The sequence below is a fragment of the Tinamus guttatus genome, unplaced genomic scaffold (assembly GCF_059628265.1).
Source record: "Tinamus guttatus ecotype Peru unplaced genomic scaffold, ASM5962826v1 Tinamus_guttatus_pri_ptg000023l, whole genome shotgun sequence".
Classification (NCBI taxonomy): Eukaryota; Metazoa; Chordata; class Aves; order Tinamiformes; family Tinamidae; genus Tinamus; species Tinamus guttatus.
This window is the reverse complement of record NW_028288557.1, coordinates 3,517,356-3,534,223: the sequence shown is the minus strand read 5'-3', so window position 1 is coordinate 3,534,223 and position 16,868 is coordinate 3,517,356. Positions and strand designations below refer to the sequence as shown.

The window sequence follows — 16,868 nt, the reverse complement described above, 5'->3', positions numbered from 1 at the left end:
TGCTCATAGCGGAGGTGGGGGGAAAATATAAAAATAGCATTCAAGGCATTAAATATCCTCAAGTAGCAGGATTCATACAAAACAAAAAGTATTCAAATGTTTTTACAGTGGTTTTCTCTCTACTAAATAGAACCAGACTTCAAGTGGTAACATAAAAGAAAATGCAGTAGTATTTTTATTTTTTGCCTGGAAATTAGTCTAGAAGCAGAATTTCTACCTTCATCTTGGCTGCTAAAAGGAAGAAGTAAGTGTGATTGGGATACAGGCAACCCTTTAATCTATACATCTTCTGATTTGGTTTGATTCAGCAAGTAGAAAAGGTTTGTTTTGTTTGTCCATACTCGAGTTATCTACAGGTTATGCCTATATATATAAAAAAATGTGTGGATATATATACATTTCATACATACACACACGCTTGTACATATATACACAAACTCCCCCGCACCACATCAGCACCTGCTTTAAGGCGACACAGGGCATCGATTCGGGACAGGACACAGGCAGCTGCTCTTGGTCTGGGCTATAATTGTTCCACGTCATGATCTACTGTTACATCCCTAATCGCACATTGCTAAATTTCAATAACTTAGAATTTGCGGTATAAAAAACAATTCCAGAAACGTAACCCCCTTGTTCAGAGAACATCCCGGCTCCCCCCGCCACCCCGTATGTCTTTTCCACTGATTACAGAAGCCAACAAACTAAATCACGTCAGGAACTGCCAACACACTCGGCAACCTTAATCTAGACTAACATGCATCAGGACATTTTGCAGCGTGGCGTCCTTCGACCTTCTCATCTTCTCAATCGCCCTCTGCAGATCCTGCTGCTGCACGGGCCGGATTTCATCTTCGTCGTGGCTTCAGAAGAGGAAAAAGAGGGGTAAAAAAAATAAAATAACGAGTCAGGTGCTGCGGAAAAGCTCCTGGGACAGCGGGAGCGTTCGCAGTTGCTGCCCGGCTGTCGTAAGGAGAGGGGACACCACCTACTTCTCCTCCTCGCAGGCGGAGTTCACGTATTCCCGCACGCACAGCAGGGCTGCGTCCCGGCACATTTCCTTCAGGTCGCTCCCCGAGAAGCCATCGGTTTCTTTAGCAACTTCTAGGAGGTCTACGTGCCTGTCCACCTGTCCGAAAAAGAAAGGGGAGGGCAAGGTAACTTCCCAGCCATTTACACTGTGCATCACATAATTGCCTCTAAATATTTTTACCTGCCTTTAGACCTTTTTAATAAAAAAAAAAAAAAATCTTTGGCATCTTCAGGGATATATTATCTTGTTATATAACAGGGAAACAGAGGCAGAAATTAAATGATTTTCTTTGGAGATAGGTTTCACCAAGAAACCTGACACTACTCCTGCTCTAACAGCAGGTGCTGAAACCACTACACAATTCTGCTTTAATTTGAAGCCACACCTAAAACCACAACAGATTTCTAAGCTGTAATCAGAAATACTCTGGTAGATGATATATAATTTGCTTTGAGAGGACAATTATAAAACATGTTTTCTGCCACTCCAGAGTTTGCATTCAGCACCACAGCAACACAGCAGATTAAACCCTAGAAGAAGTCTACTTACGTTTTCGTTTTTCAGAATTAGCTTCAGGATTGCTTCTCTCTGCTTCAGAGCCTTAAACAAAAGAGATTCAAGTCATTAAAGAACAAAAAGAAAAGTTTGCAACCTCTCAGCTTTGCACTGCACAGACCTGCAGGCAAATTTCAGCGACAGATTGATCCTTCAAATGAGGAGGGCCTGTTTAAAAACTGAGAGACAAGGCCTGTTTAAAAACTGAGAAAAAAGGCCTGCTTAAAAAAAAAAGGTTTAATTCAACAGGTCATTATTGGGCAATTTTAAGCAATCCTCATCACACACCATTAATAATTGAGGTTATTAGAAGAAAGCCCTAAGCACATCCTTACTAACAAGGCAAAGCACAGCTAGTGAAGCGATTTGTTCGCTTCTCCCAATATCAACATGTCCAAAACTCCTGAGAGCATCAAGGGTGCAAATGCTGTTAAAACACTTCGACAAGGATGACCATAACAAAATGTATGGAAGCAGCTAACGCTGTGACGGCTGGTGTAACTGATAAAGATACTAATTACTATTTGGCAGTAGTCATGAAGGGTACAAGAACAGTCTTCCAGACTGCCTGTTGCGCCTGACTGCAGAGGGTATGGAGCAGAGCCTAAGCCCCGGGATGCAGATTTCGCTCCCTTCCTTTCCCCTGCGGGATCGAGGCCGACGTTTCTTGGCCGATGAGGTACCTGCTCACTGCTCAGCCCCTCATTTAAGCAAAGGGTTGAAGCACAGTGGGCCGCACTTACGGGCTGGTTGATGTGAAACCGCGTCGGCATTCGCCTCATGATGGCCGAGTCGAGGTCCTGCGGCCGGTTGGTGGCTCCCATCACAATCACCTGCGTGCAGCGACACAGAAAACCAGTCAGCCTGAAGCCAGCCAGCGAAAACGCCGCTGTCCTGGAGTCCCAGAGCCAAACACGTGACACCCCGAACTTTATCGAGCACTGAAGGAAGTTACATAATGTTTCCCGGTACGGATTTCAGCAGCTAGATTTAAACAGAGGGCTTAGGAAAGCAGTGGTACAAATAGGTAGAGCCCACACGAGTCTGAAGCCCAACGAGCCTCATTTCAAAGCTCAAGCAACAAGTGGCTTCTCCTCATACAGGTGTTGGTGACATCTGTACATGGGCCAAATTCAATACAAGGAGAGTATTTACCTCACTTGACTGGAGCAGAGTAGTTAGTTTAAGAACAAATTCACTTCCAGCACACATCAGCCTTGTGCACTTGTTGTTTTAAGATATGTACACAGTAAATAATCCGTCAAGGGAATGAATTATGCCAGAGAAATTAATATCCAATCCCCAGAGCGTCCTGACAGGCTGCCGCTCTTTTGTTCCGGATCAGTGTTCCGCAGCGGGCTCCAGCCTGTGCCCGAGCCTGGATCAGAGCGACTCTGCCATCTAGAGGCCTCCTTACATGGTGGCCTCCCAAACAGCCCAAGCAAACACAAAAGACTCGGGATTTAGAGCTCCACAAACAACTAAGGGTCCCTTCTAGCAGTAGTTACACACAGGTGCTCTGCTCTTGCGGGTAACAGCTCCAGTGAAAACAAAATAATTATGAGCAACCAACCGGTTTGAAAATCAAGGAGAACAAGCAAACAAACATCCAAATCAGAAAAAAAAATCTCAAAAAAGCCCTCTCAACTCAAAGCAAATTTGTTAGTCTGCTGCTTTTCAAAAGCAAAATAAAACCCCTGCAATTAGGATGCATACACAGATCTTCCAATATCTGTCTGGAAATCAAGGAGTCACTTCACTTGGAAAATATGATTGACATGATCTTTTTTCAAAGCTGTTTAAAATTCCTAATTTTGGCAGCTCAAGGTTTGCAGGGCCATTATTCAGGCTTAAAGAGACTCCAGAAAGGAGGACCACTTTAAGGTAAAAAGCAAAAACATCCCCAAAAAACTACAGAAGCACAGCCTTCTCAAGAACAGAAAGATCCATTAATCTAATTCATCTCATTCCCACAACACATCAGGAATCACTAACACTGACAGGCAGGCAAGCTGCTGGTGGTCACTGCGTGCAACAAGCACTCATTGGCAAGGCAGATCTGCTGCTTTTCATGCCTCTGCTCGACTTACTTGGCAGTTGTAATCGGTGTCCAGACCGTCCCACAGACTCATGAACTGAGCTTTCATCATAGCCGTAGCTTCGTGGTCAGAACTCGAGCGGCTTCGCAAGAACGAATCTGGTGAGAGGATTCAGGGAAGTGGTTACTTTCAATCCCACATCATTTTATTTCTCATGTGCAGACCTATATTATTCTGTCTCTGTTTACAAATACTCTTTTTTTTGACAAGCATTGACAGCTAACAGCAATTATTTCCTATGGCAAAGAATAAGAAAGTGAAATCTCACTTCTTTTTCAAACACTTTTTTCCAGGCATGTTGCTTAAGTACATGCTTATCGCACGGAATCGTCCCACCTCTTTTGTTTATTGTGAGGTCTCCATATTTTCCCTTTCCTGAATTTCCAGAAAATTCAATTTCATCCAAACTGAAAAGTTTCACTGAGCAATTGGCACCTTTGCTGCCTTCGTCACTGCAGTTTTCCCACTACTTCTTCAGCTTGTCAGACTATTATGCCTGAGCTCTCCTAATGCCATATTTTATTCTCTGCTGGGGTCCTTTCTGATACAAAACACTTACTGTTAAAGCAGGGATGAATTTCCTGAATAGGCAGTTACCTTTGCAAAAGCAAAGCTTCCTGCAAGAACCAGCTTAGCCCAACCAAAAATATGCAGCAACGTGGTCTACTGAAATTTCCTCTCTTTTTCCTATTTTGCCATCGTTGTTTTTCCACACTATTCAAGTGGCTAAGCCTGGCTCTGGTGTTGCTCTTTCTGAAGAGCACTAAACAAACAACCCATTGACCTTAATGTGATTTGTTACATTTGCAGGCAGATTTTTTTCTTTTTACCTATTTCATCAATAAAAATGATGGAGGGCTGGAGCTTCACAGCGAGGGAGAAGACGGCAGCAGCCAGTTTTTGGGACTCCCCGTACCATTTGTCAGTCAGCGTCGAAGGCTGCAGGTTGATGAATCGACAACCTGCCTCCTTGGCCGTCGCTTTGGCGATCAGGGTTTTGCCACAGCCAGGAGGGCCGTACAGAAGCACCCCTGAAAAAGGAATGGTGTTAAGAGATGCTTTAGTGAAGCAGCCACAATTACACACGGGCTTCTCTTTTCTCCAGCTTTAAAAGATGTGCAAACAAGTTCGTAGTGTTCCATCGTATTAAACACGGTAATGTTTTTAACATAGCTTTAGCATAATATAAAAAATAAGTCTATCTAAAAATGGATATTGTCAAATTGAAGGGAAACATTTGTTTGAAAGATGACTGTTCTATTTTCGTGACTGCAAATTTAAGATGAAATTGAAAAAAAATACCTATTTATTTTCTATGAGCGTTTGATAGGCCTTTTTTATAGTTGGTTTCAACCTTGCTATTAAAATATACCCTAGAGGAAAAAGGGAACCTACATAAAAAAACCCATGGACTTTTAAAGTATGATAAATTTGTCATAATGAACCAATTTGCACTAATTCTTTTCTAATATTTAAAGAAAACAATTTAAAGAAAAAAGGTTCTTTTTTCCTGTTAATATGGCTGGTGACCGTAAGCAATACAATCCCTCTCAAGTGACGTTTTATTAACACATGATGCAAGGCACTAATAAAATCGGGGACCTTGCCCTGTGTGGAAAGTCTGGTTAAAAATAAATGAACAAATAATATGCATTTTTTTTCCTTCGGCTTATTAGATCGTGACATTACTCCAGACAGTTTCTATCTGCAACTTCAACAATGAGTAGTCTGGAAAAACTAAAGCAACTTGTTACAAAAGTGCTATTTCTTATCTGATTTCTTGAAGTAGTTCATGAAACAACGACGAGATAGTCATAGACATAGGGAATAATTATCAGTACTCAGAGGATTTTCAGAAGGCCAAATGGACTGCATAGATTGAGACAAAAAGTAACTTCAAGAACTAAAGAACAATTATTCACTTGCTCTTTCACTTGTTCACTACAATTTTATCTTTAAAAAATAAATAAATAAATAAATAAATAAAAAGGAGGGAGGAATAACCATGATCTGGAGGATTTTCCCTGGCCACTTACCCCTAACTATCACTTTCCATAATTGTTAACCATTTCCTCCTTTCTAAGTAATCATATCTTTTTTTCCTCCAAGGAGTCCGTAACATTTCCTTCCTACCTTTAGGTGGCTGTAAGAGCCTGGAATTCTCAAACAGGTATTTCTTCTTGATGGGCAAAATGACCGTGTCTTTCAAATCTGTAATAACATCATCCAAGCCTGCAATATCATTCCAGGTGACCTGATAATGGAAAAATGGCATTAGGGATCTTTATCACGCCTGCCAAGAAAAAAATAGAGTTGTTTTTTTTAAGGAGAATTCATAAAAAGCTTCACACTAGCGTAAAGTCTCTAATTACGTGGTTAAAAAAATGTCTTTGTTATGATGCAATTTTTGTATCAAATTATGGAAATATTTTCTGTATAGTTTCGCACATATACATTTGCATGACAAATAAATCCAGCCAAGATCTTCCACGTGTGAAGTGCTCCTATAGGAGAGCGGGGCAATTGTGCAGAGTCCCTTACGTGCATACTGAGGGGGTCAACGAGATGGGCAGCAATGCTCATTTCATATTCAGTGAGCTTCACATTTTTCACTCCAATCTGCTTCATTAGCTTTTCAGCCTGAGAGGAGCAAAAAAAAGTAATATAAAGATTAAGCAAAAATTACAAGGAGGAATCGGTTAGCTAATTCAAAAATTAGTTTTTAAGAGCTGCTATTCTGAGTGCGAAAAGTAGAAACACAAGCTTCTCAGTAAGTCACATTTGAAAATTGCTCAAAACATTATGAAGTAGAAGGCTCTGCTGTTTCCTAATGACTTACTAGTCACTTGAGTGAAACTAAGTCACATGTCTGAGTTCCCATCAGATAAACGTCACACCAACCCTCTTCATGGCTCTGAATCTACAAGCCATACACTGTGCCCTGGGTTTGCTGTCCAGAACGGGGCTAAAACCCTGCTGGAACCCCAGCAGAGAAGGTATGTGGAATCATTAAAGCTAACTCTAGAGATCCTTCACATTTCTGTATCCCATTTCCTTTCATTCACAACCCTGCAAGTAACAGGAACACGTTTTTAAGGAAAATACCATTTATGTTATTCTAAAAAAGAATTTCTACTTGTATGGAGTAGAGATTCCTTTATTTTTAATTAAAAAAGAAAAAAAAAGATAATGCATAGAAGTTAGTCATTATTTTTCCTCTGTATTCAGCGCTTTCTTTCTCCCCATTTAAAAGGAAAAGTCATCTGTTGTGTCAACACACTTTCACAATTCCCCTTCTCTCTACACTCAATTTTGCGGTTAAGGCTGACATGCTTTGGGGATATTGCAATCTCTTATATAATCGTTGGCATTAGCACAGATTGTGAAAGTTCACATTGCAAGCTGAGCCAAATTTTTAACTAAGGATTTCATCGCAAAAAAAAAAAAAGAAAAAAAAAAAAAAAAAAACAACCTTCCGTCCTAAAATAGTTTCTGCCAAATCCTGTTTGAATTTGTCAAGTTTGCTTTGTGTCAAACCGAAACAACAGTGTAGACCTTGGCATTTGCTAAAAAACATCTCTCAATTTTTTGATTTCTGTGATATCCAGATATCCAAACATGCTTTTTGTTGCTTCATTTGTCGGTTATTCGAAGTCCAGTCTTGAGGTAGCAAATTTCTTTGCACAAAGCGTAGTCCATGAGATAGCACGTTAGCAAAAATCTTGAAGTCCAGCACCCCTACCTGTTTCTGAGCTTCTACTTTTTGCTTTCTGGTCGGATCAATGGCATCTACCATCCATTTGATGGTAAAATAGGTCACGGCACCAAATATCGTCAAGCGGAAGATTAATCCGACCACCTCATTGCGACTCAGGGGACGGGAAAACGCCTCGGCGTGGACCATCTTGCCCCGCAACCCTAAACGCAAAAAATAGGAAGGAAGGAGAGAGAGAGAAAAAAACATAACTAAAACTGAGGGGAAAAAGAAGTCTGCTTAATATTTAAACACCGTTTTGTAAATTTGTATTTTCCATGCAGAAAGCAGTCATGAAGTTGACATGGGAGCATCTCAAGATACTCAAGAAAAGTATCTCATGAAAAGCGCTCAAGCGTCAGCACCTTTAAAAGGGAAAAAAAAAGATGTATGACTTGGTTTGGGGAATGGCAAGGTTAAGAGTTGGAAACTGCATCTATAGGGAATCCCTCTCTCATCTTTGGAGTTATTAATATCCCTGGAAAACTGAAGACGCAGGATGTGGCACATAGCTCATCCAAGGAAAACTCTGCTGTAGGAGCCAAACTCAAACGTGTCGCCCCTTCCAATTAAGGGAGCTTGCTGCAGGTGAGGAAAATCTCTAAAACACACAGAAATGGACTAGGAATCGGAGTCCTCTTTGGCCAGGCTGCTTTCTCGGGAACTGCTGGGATCTCCTGGAAGCGACGTTCCTTTTCCCTGCGAGCACAAAACAGGTCAGAGCGCCCTTGGCCTTAGCTGGGGAGTCACAGGATACAGGACCTGCCCGTACCTTGGGCACCCGCCTGCGGACGGGGACCCTGCAGGGAGGGAAAGGCCGCGGCGACACGGGGGTCGCCCACAGGGACCGTGGCGGCCCGTCCGCGCGGCGGGGAGGGGAAGGGGGCAGGCCCGGGGCCGCGGCGAGGGGCGCCCGCGCCAAGGACGCGCAGGGGGCGGCCAGGGCCTCGCCGCGGCCGTTGCGGGGGGGAAGGGCCGCGCGGGAGCGGTGCTGGGGGTGTCGCGCCGCGGCCCGCCCGGCCGCGCAGCGGGGAGCGGGCGCCGCTCCGGGCCGGCCCCGCCGCCCGTGACCTTCCCGCGGCGGCGCGGCCCGGCGGACGCTCGCCTCCCTCCCCCCGGCCCTCTCCCCGCGCCGTGCCCGTGTCCGCCCCGTTGCCTCACAGGACGCGCGGCTCCCGGGCGGCAGCAGGCGGCGGTCGCGCAGCCCCGGCCCTCGCGCGGCAACGGCGGCGCCGCGTCCCTGCGTTTCCGCGCTCCGGCCGCCTCCCGCGGCCCGGCGCGAAGGTTCCGCCGCACGGTGCGCCCCCCGCGGGCCCAGCAGCGGACTCCAAGGATTTAATATATATGTTTATCTATACGTTTATGCTTATTCCGCTCGTAATGACGATGGAGCAGGTCTTGTGTAAATGGTGAGGTAAAAAGCGCCTTTCTTCTGCCAAACTGAGGTCCCACTCCAGCCTTCCCTTCCTTTTCTGAGCATATCTTTCTATAAACTCCTGACACTCCAATAACAATAAAGCAATTTATATATGTATATATAGCATAACTAATGGATAGTTGTACCCATTTGTTACATTTTGGGCAACGTGAGGGGTGAACGTTCGCGCCGCATGTGTGGTTTTACCCGCACGTTGAAGCGTGTCCTTGATTTTCCAGGACATCCCAACCAGCCTCCCATTTTGTGGCGTTGTGCGGAGCTCGGGCCCCGCCGCCAGGAAAGGCGCTCGGAAGCGGCAATTCCCGCAGCGCAAAGCAGAGGACGCGGCATTAGAAGGGACGGTTGTGACCCCGCTACTCACACCCGCACTCACTGGCTCAGGGCCCAAGGGTCCCAGGGACGGGGACCTCCCATCCCGGTGTGACCTGCTCCTCCTGTGGGGGAAAAGGAGTCTCCCCAAGGCCGCTCCGAGCCCCCCGGCCGCCATCCGTGGCGCTGCCCCTTGTTATGTCACCTGCTTGGATCCATCCGTCCCCATTCCTGGATCGTCCCACAACCAACCGCTGGGTTTTCAAGGCATCAGAGACCCGGCTTGTCTCCAAGACAGAGCTTTAGGGCTGTGTTTTAATCTTACTTGTGATTTATACGTTGTGCAGGGGCTCGATAAAAAGAAAGGCAAACAGCTCCGGTGGGAACCTGCTTTTTAGGAGCAGTGAATTTTACTTTGGGACAGGCCGTCGCTAAACATCATCTCCCAAGTACACGAGCAGCAGATTCTTCTTGCAGGCACATGAGAATTTTGTAGCTGTTGGATACAGTAACTTGGGGAACAGATCTGCTGCTTCTGATCTAATCTCAGGTAAAAAAGTAAAATAAAATAACGCTAAATTCCCTTCTTACACCCCATCTAGCTCAGGCTGAAACCCAGGCAGCCTCCCCGGTGATGCAAATGGGATCCACTCACCACCACAGCAGTGACACGATGTCACTAAATTCATGCAAAAAAAAAAATTCAGGTTCTCAAAATCAAGATTTTCCCAAGGTACCTACTAAGTAGTTTTGGGTGGCTCCTTTTTTTTTTTTTTTTTTTTTGATTAATAAAATCCACATTAAAAACAAAAAGACTTTAAGGTGTTTGGAAATTACCTCAGTACTTGAGCAGCACTGCAGGTTTCCCCCTTTTCCTTCTACATGCTTCTAAAGCATTTCCAAATAAAAAACGTATTTAATCAAAGAATTAATATGTGTCAACATCGAAAAATATCTATTGACTTACGGAAGGTCTCCCTTTTTCTGCTGCTTCTGCAATCTTCGTTAGTAAATAAAATTATAATTTTTAGGCATTTTATTTTTCTTTTACATGTCAGCAGTTCCCCTTTGATGCTGTATAAAATGAACAGGATAAAATCAGGGATGCCAACAGCTTTTGTTATTAATTTGAGGCTTACCCTATTTTTTGTAATCACCTCTCTGGAACAAAAAAAGAGAATAAAAAAAAAGAGGAGAAAAAGGATAATCATTCATTCAGCTGCCTGCATTTCAGGCACTAGGCAAACACTATTGCGTTTGAATTACTGATGCTGCCGGAAAATATTTAGGACCTTTCTGGGTTTTTTTGTTGCTGTTGTTTCTCCCACTCTTGAAAAAACGCCATCTGTTTTGTCGCAATCAAGGATAACAAAAACCACACTGCTGGAAAGTACTTACAGCATTTTTATGATAGATGCAATTTATTTTTTTTCGGGCAGGGCGGTGTGGGGGAAGCCAGGCAGGGCCGGTTTAAAGGCAAGGCTGACACACTTTTGCTTTTTATTTTTCTTTTTCACAGCGCAGAATGCCCAAGTTAAACAACCTCTTAGTTTCTCTGGGCATCAAGATACAGTTATTTCTTTCTTTCTTTTTTTTTTTTTTTTTTTTTTAAGTGCATCTGCCGTGTCTCCCCGCAAGCCCTTAGGGCCAAGGGAGACTCTTAGCGCCGGTGACGCTCCAAGAAACGGTTGGGGGCCGTTGGGGCTCGCTGGGGGCCACTGAGACTGTTGGGGCCAGTCGGGGGCTGTTGAGGACGCTGGGGCCGGTTGGGGGCCACTGCGGCTGTTGGGGACGGTTGGGGGCCGTTGGGGACGGCTGGGGACGGTTGGGGGTCGCTGAGGTTGGTTGGGGGCTGTTGGGGGCCATTGGGGGCCATTGTGACTGCTGGGGACAGTTGGGGACCGTTTGGGGCGGTCGCGGGACCGTGGGGGCCGTTGGGGCCATTGCGGCTGTTTGGGTGGCTGGGGCCGGTTGGGGCCCATTGGGACCGTTGCGGGGCCATTCGGGGCCGTTGTGGCCTTTGGGAGCCATGGGGGGCGGTTGAGGCCGTTGCGGGGCCGCTTGGGATGGTCGGGGGCCCTTGCGGGGCGGCGGCGCCCCGGGAGGCGGCGCGCGGGAGGCGGCGCCGGCGGCGCGGCCACTTCCGCCCGCTGTGGGCAGCCGCGGGCGGGGCCGGAGCGTCCCGGGTCGCCCACGTGACCCGCGGCGGGGCCGCAGCACCGCCGCTCCGCCCGGATCGCTCCGCGCCGCTCGCCGCCCGGCCCCGTCCCGCCGCCGCGGCCTCCCCGCTGCCCCTCGCCGTGGCCGGCGGCGCGCGGCGCGGCCTGGCGCGGCGCGGCGGGGCGGCGCGGCGCGGCGGGGCGGCGGCGCGGGCGGCGCCGCGGCGGGCACTACTTTGCGCGCGCGGAAGGAGGCGCCGCCGTGGGCGGGGCGGCGCTTCCCTCCCTGCCGCCGCTCTCCTCTCGGAAGCTGCAGCCATGATGGGAGCCTGAGCGGTCGCGCGGCGCTGCTGGGCGCGGACGAGCCGGGCCGGGGCCCTGCGCCGCCTCCCTTCCCTTCCCTGCCCTCCCCTCCGCGAAGCGCCCTCCTGCGCGGCTCCGGCTCCGTCGCCGCCCCGGGCGGGCAGCGGGGAGCGGGGCCGGGCCGGGGGGCCGCCGCCGCTGTCACCATTGCCGGGGCGGCCGCGGAGCTGCTCTCGCCGCCTCGGCCGCGCTCGCCTCAAAGACGGCGGCGGCGGCGGCCCCCTCAGCGCCTCGGCCCGGCTCTGAGCGCCGCCGCCGCTGCTGCTGCGCCTCTCGCCGCGCCCGGCAGCCGCCGCCGCCGCCGGGAGCCGCGGCCCCGCAGCAGCAGCAGGCCCCGGGGCCGCCGCGCGCTCTCCCGCCGGCCCGGAGCGGCCCGCGCCTCCCCGACATGACCGCCATCATCAAGGAGATCGTGAGCAGGAACAAAAGGCGCTACCAGGAGGATGGCTTCGACCTGGACCTCACCTGTATCCCCGCCGCACGCGTATACGGCTATTGCATCAGATCCCCGGAGCTGCTCCCGTCTCGCTTGCGCGGCCTCCGAGCAGCCGTCGGACGCGGCTCGGCCGAGCTCCGCTGCTCCGCGCCCGGCCGCCGAGGGAAAGGCCCGCGCCGGTGGCCCAGAGCGGCGCCCCGACCCTGCTACGGGCCGCAGGGCCGCGTCGCGAGCGCATCGGGGCTCGCCGGAGAGGATGGCGAGAGCACGAGCAGGGCCGCGCGCGAGGAGGGGACGGCTGCGCCGGCGGCCTCGCGCACCGGAGCGCCCGCAGGTGCTGCGCGCCGGGCAGAGCTGCCACTGCGCGGGGCCAGTAACGTGGCTAGAGCCTCTCCCTGCGCTGGAGACCGTCCTTGTGCTCCAGAGGGTGTGCAGTGGGAGAAGAGCCCGGTGCAGCCTCCAAGTTGAGCGGTTTTAGCGGAGAATGAGCGTTGACAGCAATATTTGGAGCTAAACTGACGTCTCTCCCCTCCCCGCAGAATGAGAGCGCCCTGCCCTCCAACAGGGCCTGGGGAAGCTTCAGTTCTCCCGAGCGAGCGCGTTCGTGTCGCAGCAAATGCTGCAAATAGAGCCTGGTTCACGGGCAGGAGGAAAACAAAAACTGCTGTAACCAGTCACTCTGAGCCCAGATCCAAAATTGCGATGGCTTTAGAGCAGCTTTTGGACATTAGCAGGTGGCTGCGGACGTCGAATGCGAACAGCAGCCCTGCGCAATTCCTCCGCTCCGTTTTTGGTGTTGATAAAGTGCAGTTTTAGGCCTGTGTTTTACATGTTTTCAGCTGGGCGCCGCTTCGGCCCGCGTTTCGGACCGTCGCGGCCTAGCCCGGCGCAGCGCTTCACTTAGTGAGAGAGAGAGAGAGAGGAGTCTGAGCTGGAATTTTTCAGTCCTCTCAGTTCTTGCTGGGAGCTCCTGGCTTTAGAAATTAAAAAAAAAAAAAAAGGCATTAAATAGTGACAAAACGATTAGTTTTTGGCTTTTCGGTCGCTGCGTTCCGGATGCCTTTGCCTCTTTGCCTAAATGTGTGTTTGGTCAGGAGGGATTTTTGACACAGGCAGATCTTTTTTAACTAGTAATCTGCTAGTACTGATCATCTGCCTCCTGGCAAGAAAAATGCTGAATTTTAGTTGATCCTGGATTTTCTTACTCAAGGCTTTTAATGATATGCCAAATGGAATTTATCGCCCCCCCCCTTTTTTTTTTTTTTTTTCCCCTCATTAATTTTATTTGTAGAATTTTGCCTTAGAAGTAGGTCACTGAAAACTGGACTTAGGCTGCTTTTCCTAAAAGCAGTAACTGGCTGCAATTCCATCACGGAATTTATTGGGGGAGGGAAAAATGTATTTAACGATGGCGGAGACACCTTTGGAAGAAGCTTATGTTTGCCTCGGGTGCTGTTTTTTTGTGTTTTTTTTTTTAATCCCTAGATGCACATTTTGGACACATAGTTAATGAATGAAGACACTGCATGCATGGCCACATAATGGCTGTACTGGAAGGCCAACAGTGCTACGGTAGTGACAGCTGAATATTTTCTTATTTTTTGTGCAGGCTTCGTGGAGATGCTCTTTGCTCATGGTTTGGATGGAGTAGTTACTACCTGATTTTAGGAAACCAGCCTGCTTTTTTTTTTTTTTTTTTTTTTTTTTTTTTTTTTTTCTCTTCCCTAATATGTGTAGACAGAGGACCCAGCTTGGAGCTGAGCTTTTGCAGTGATAAAGAGGAACAAAATGAAACCTAGATGAGTTTTCAGGGAAAGGCATTTCAGGGGAAGGCATTTTCTGTTTGATAGAAGAATTGGGATTTAATTTCTCAAAGAAGTTTCTTGCTGCGTGCTGGTGTTTGCAGCTCTAGGAGGGCATCAAGTTTGCATCTGGGTTTGTGCTGCTGGTTTCCTTTGCTGCCTTGGCTTTCCATATCCCGATCTGTGGGTTTCAGTGCCTCCTCTGTTGCAGATTACTGGTTATTTCAGATCTGACACAACTGTATAGCTTGGAGATTGGGCTTTTTCAGCTGGGACCTGGTTAAGTGAAATATGAATTTCTTCTTCCAGTAAATATTATTTATACAGAGTACCTCAGTGCAGGAGTTTCCAAAATACTGTTACTAACGTTGCTTAGACTGTAGGAGATGCCGAGCCGAATCCTACTGGGAAGCCGCTTGAGAAAGGATGTGAATCCAGGTGGGATATCTGCTCACGCAGCTCCTTGGTTTGGGATGTGTGATCTGCCTCTCCTTCCACTTGCCTTCGAGGGAGGCTTCACGTCTTGGAATTATAGGGGGCAAAGACTTGGAGTCTCTCCATTTCACTCACGGCTAATCCTCCCAAGGCATTTTAGGGAATATCTTTTGCCAAAGTATCGGCTAAATTAGGTACTTAAGTGCCAAAACACCCTTGAGGGACCTGGGCTGGAACGTTTCTGTGTTTTTTTTTTTTTTTTTCTCGTTTTGGGCCACATGAGAATCTTTTGAACACGGATGTATGTATGGTGACGTCCATCGTGCTTTGCTCAGTGGGCCTAGCAGTTCCTGAAGACGTGGTTACGATATCTTCTTTCCTGGGCGAAACAGAATTTTTCACTCCTGAATTTCTTCAGCCTTAAAATCAGTAGATTGGCCTGTAAAACACAAAATTATCTGTTTATACTAATCACACACAAAAAAAGTATTGGCGTGATTTTTTTCACATCAAACCCTGTTTCTGACTGTTTTTATAGACCTCTTGGTTAGAGAAAGGGAGAAATTATAAGAGGGAGGGGTTCTGCAGGTAGAGATATCTGAAACACATTTTAACTGTTTATTTTAGGTGCTGTGTTCACTCCTGCTCAGCTGCGTTTTTGCTTTCATTTTTACAGTATTGGGCATCTCCTGTTGCAAATGGACGGGGAGAAACTTGGATTAAGGGCTAACTTCAGAGTCGTTTGCATTTCTTCAGGCATTTTTGAGGTGCTCTCATCTTTGATGGGCATTTCTGAAGTTCTGTGGCAGTAACGAGACTCACTTGCATGCGAGTCTTCACTTTGCACGTGGCTTATGCTCATGTGTAAGTGGATTTAACAAGTGAAGCTTAACTCCTTAAAGAGAAATAAATGGAAAAAAAGTCATATAATGGTTTCTTGTGTTCGTTAGAAGAACTTTCTCTCAATTTGCACTTAGCATGCCCCAGCTGGAGCACGATATCTTGTGACGTATGTAGTCATATAAACGGCTGTAACGTTCATTAAAGATCAGGTGCTGGATGAACGTTGCATGTGTTGGGCTCCTGGAGCTTACGTTGCGAGCAGACGCCTCTTAAAATACCGTGCTGCTTTATGCTATTTGCAATCCTGAAGCTTTTTGCATTTTTAATGGCACTTTAACTGATGTGACTTCACTCAAAATGGCTCAGCTTCCAGGAACAGAAATGAATGAGAGGTACATAGCGCGTTTAAAAATAGAGCCGGAGCTGGGAATGCCATTTGTTTGAAACGCAGACTTTTGGTTTTAAAACCAAAATTCGTTAAAATGGTTTGTAATGGGAGTTTCTTGTACCTGAGCATGATGAGGGCTTGGTAAAGGTTTGGAGTGAAGGAGGAGAAACCATCTGGCAGGGCTTTTTAGCGGTTTGTTTAGGCATCAACCTTGTTATTCTGGGATGTTAAGACCTGACAGGCTCATCTTGGCCTGCAGAATCTGAGAAGATGTTGGGCTTTGAACAAGGGTAATGTCATTCTTTTTCCTCTGAAAAAAAGTTTGTTTAAGTAGCAGTAAAATGGTTCTTACTGGGGACTCGCCAGTGTTTTAATTAGGCACCTACTTGCTGTAGCCCTACCTTGACCCTGTAAAAAATCACTCTTTCTGTATTCACCAAAGGTTCTTGAACTGTCCAGTCAGAGGAAGCAAAGTGTTGATAGCTGCAAGTGTTTTCATGCGTTGTTTCACTCAGAGACAGACAGGTTGGGTGATGCCTTAGTTTTCCTCTCATCCCCTCAAGAAGAGCGTTGTCCTACTGCCGTGGCTCGTGTGTAGTTTGTGGATGGTTTGACAGCTTGTTTGGCAGCTGAAAGCTGTGGACACACATAAACCCTACTAGCAAGTAGGGTTGGGCAACCCTCCCTGCATCCATTCGAAGAAACCCCAACCCCTTTCTGCCCCCTTTTTCTCCTGGAGGAAGGACTTAAAAATGCTCAAAAAAATCATAGCTCATCCCTTTGTGCTTTCTTAAAGGTGGCGCCGACCTCACCTTGCATGGCCAGAAAATTTTAATCGATGTGTGGTGCGGCTGGGGGCTGTTTGCACGACCTAAACACCAAGTTAAAAAATAACTGTGCACACTCCTAAATCAACAGGAGCCACAAACCGATGCCCGGCTGCATGTCACTCCGCTGCGAAGGGATGGCCCAGTGTCGAGAGAAGGGGGTAGAAGTGATGCGAAGACCTTAGGACAAATTTCTCAAATAAGGAAAACCAAAAAAGCGAGACTGAGGCTGATCTGTATTGAAGTCTTTGCCAGCTTAGTTGCGTGTGTAATTTTCTGACCACCCAAAGCTTTTCTTTTAAACACTGCTAAAAAGGTAACTGCATCAAGTGCAAGGGCAACAGGTGTTACTAGAACGGGTACTGTTTGTGGGCGCTCCGATTTCTCAGGGAAAAATCTAAAGTTTTCAGCTCTTCTAACACGATGT

The 16,868-nt window shown here is 47.5% G+C and overlaps 2 protein-coding genes across 3 annotated transcripts in view; one reads left to right on the top strand and one right to left on the bottom strand.

Annotated features, from left to right (window-relative positions):
• Nucleotides 1–147: 147 nt before the first annotated feature.
• ATAD1 (ATPase family AAA domain containing 1) lies at nucleotides 148–9,534 on the bottom strand. The gene is made up of 10 exons (XM_010220882.2): nucleotides 9,514–9,534; nucleotides 7,430–7,605; nucleotides 6,229–6,327; nucleotides 5,821–5,941; nucleotides 4,518–4,718; nucleotides 3,679–3,785; nucleotides 2,332–2,421; nucleotides 1,583–1,633; nucleotides 993–1,129; nucleotides 148–863 (listed from the first exon to the last, which is right to left on the bottom strand). The coding sequence occupies exons 2-10, from the start codon at nucleotides 7,589–7,591 to the stop codon at nucleotides 743–745; spliced, it is 1,089 nt and encodes a 362-aa protein (XP_010219184.1). The 5' UTR covers nucleotides 7,592–7,605; nucleotides 9,514–9,534; the 3' UTR covers nucleotides 148–742.
• Nucleotides 9,535–12,050: 2,516 nt separating this feature from the next.
• Nucleotides 12,051–16,868, top strand: part of PTEN (phosphatase and tensin homolog) — a 31,745-nt gene continuing 26,927 nt past the window's right edge. For both annotated transcript variants that reach the window (XM_088525626.1, XM_088525619.1), the window contains exon 1: nucleotides 12,051–12,177. In XM_088525626.1, the coding sequence (XP_088381752.1) occupies nucleotides 12,099–12,177 (79 nt within the window). In that variant the 5' untranslated portion in view covers nucleotides 12,051–12,098. The remainder of the gene's footprint in view (nucleotides 12,178–16,868) is intronic.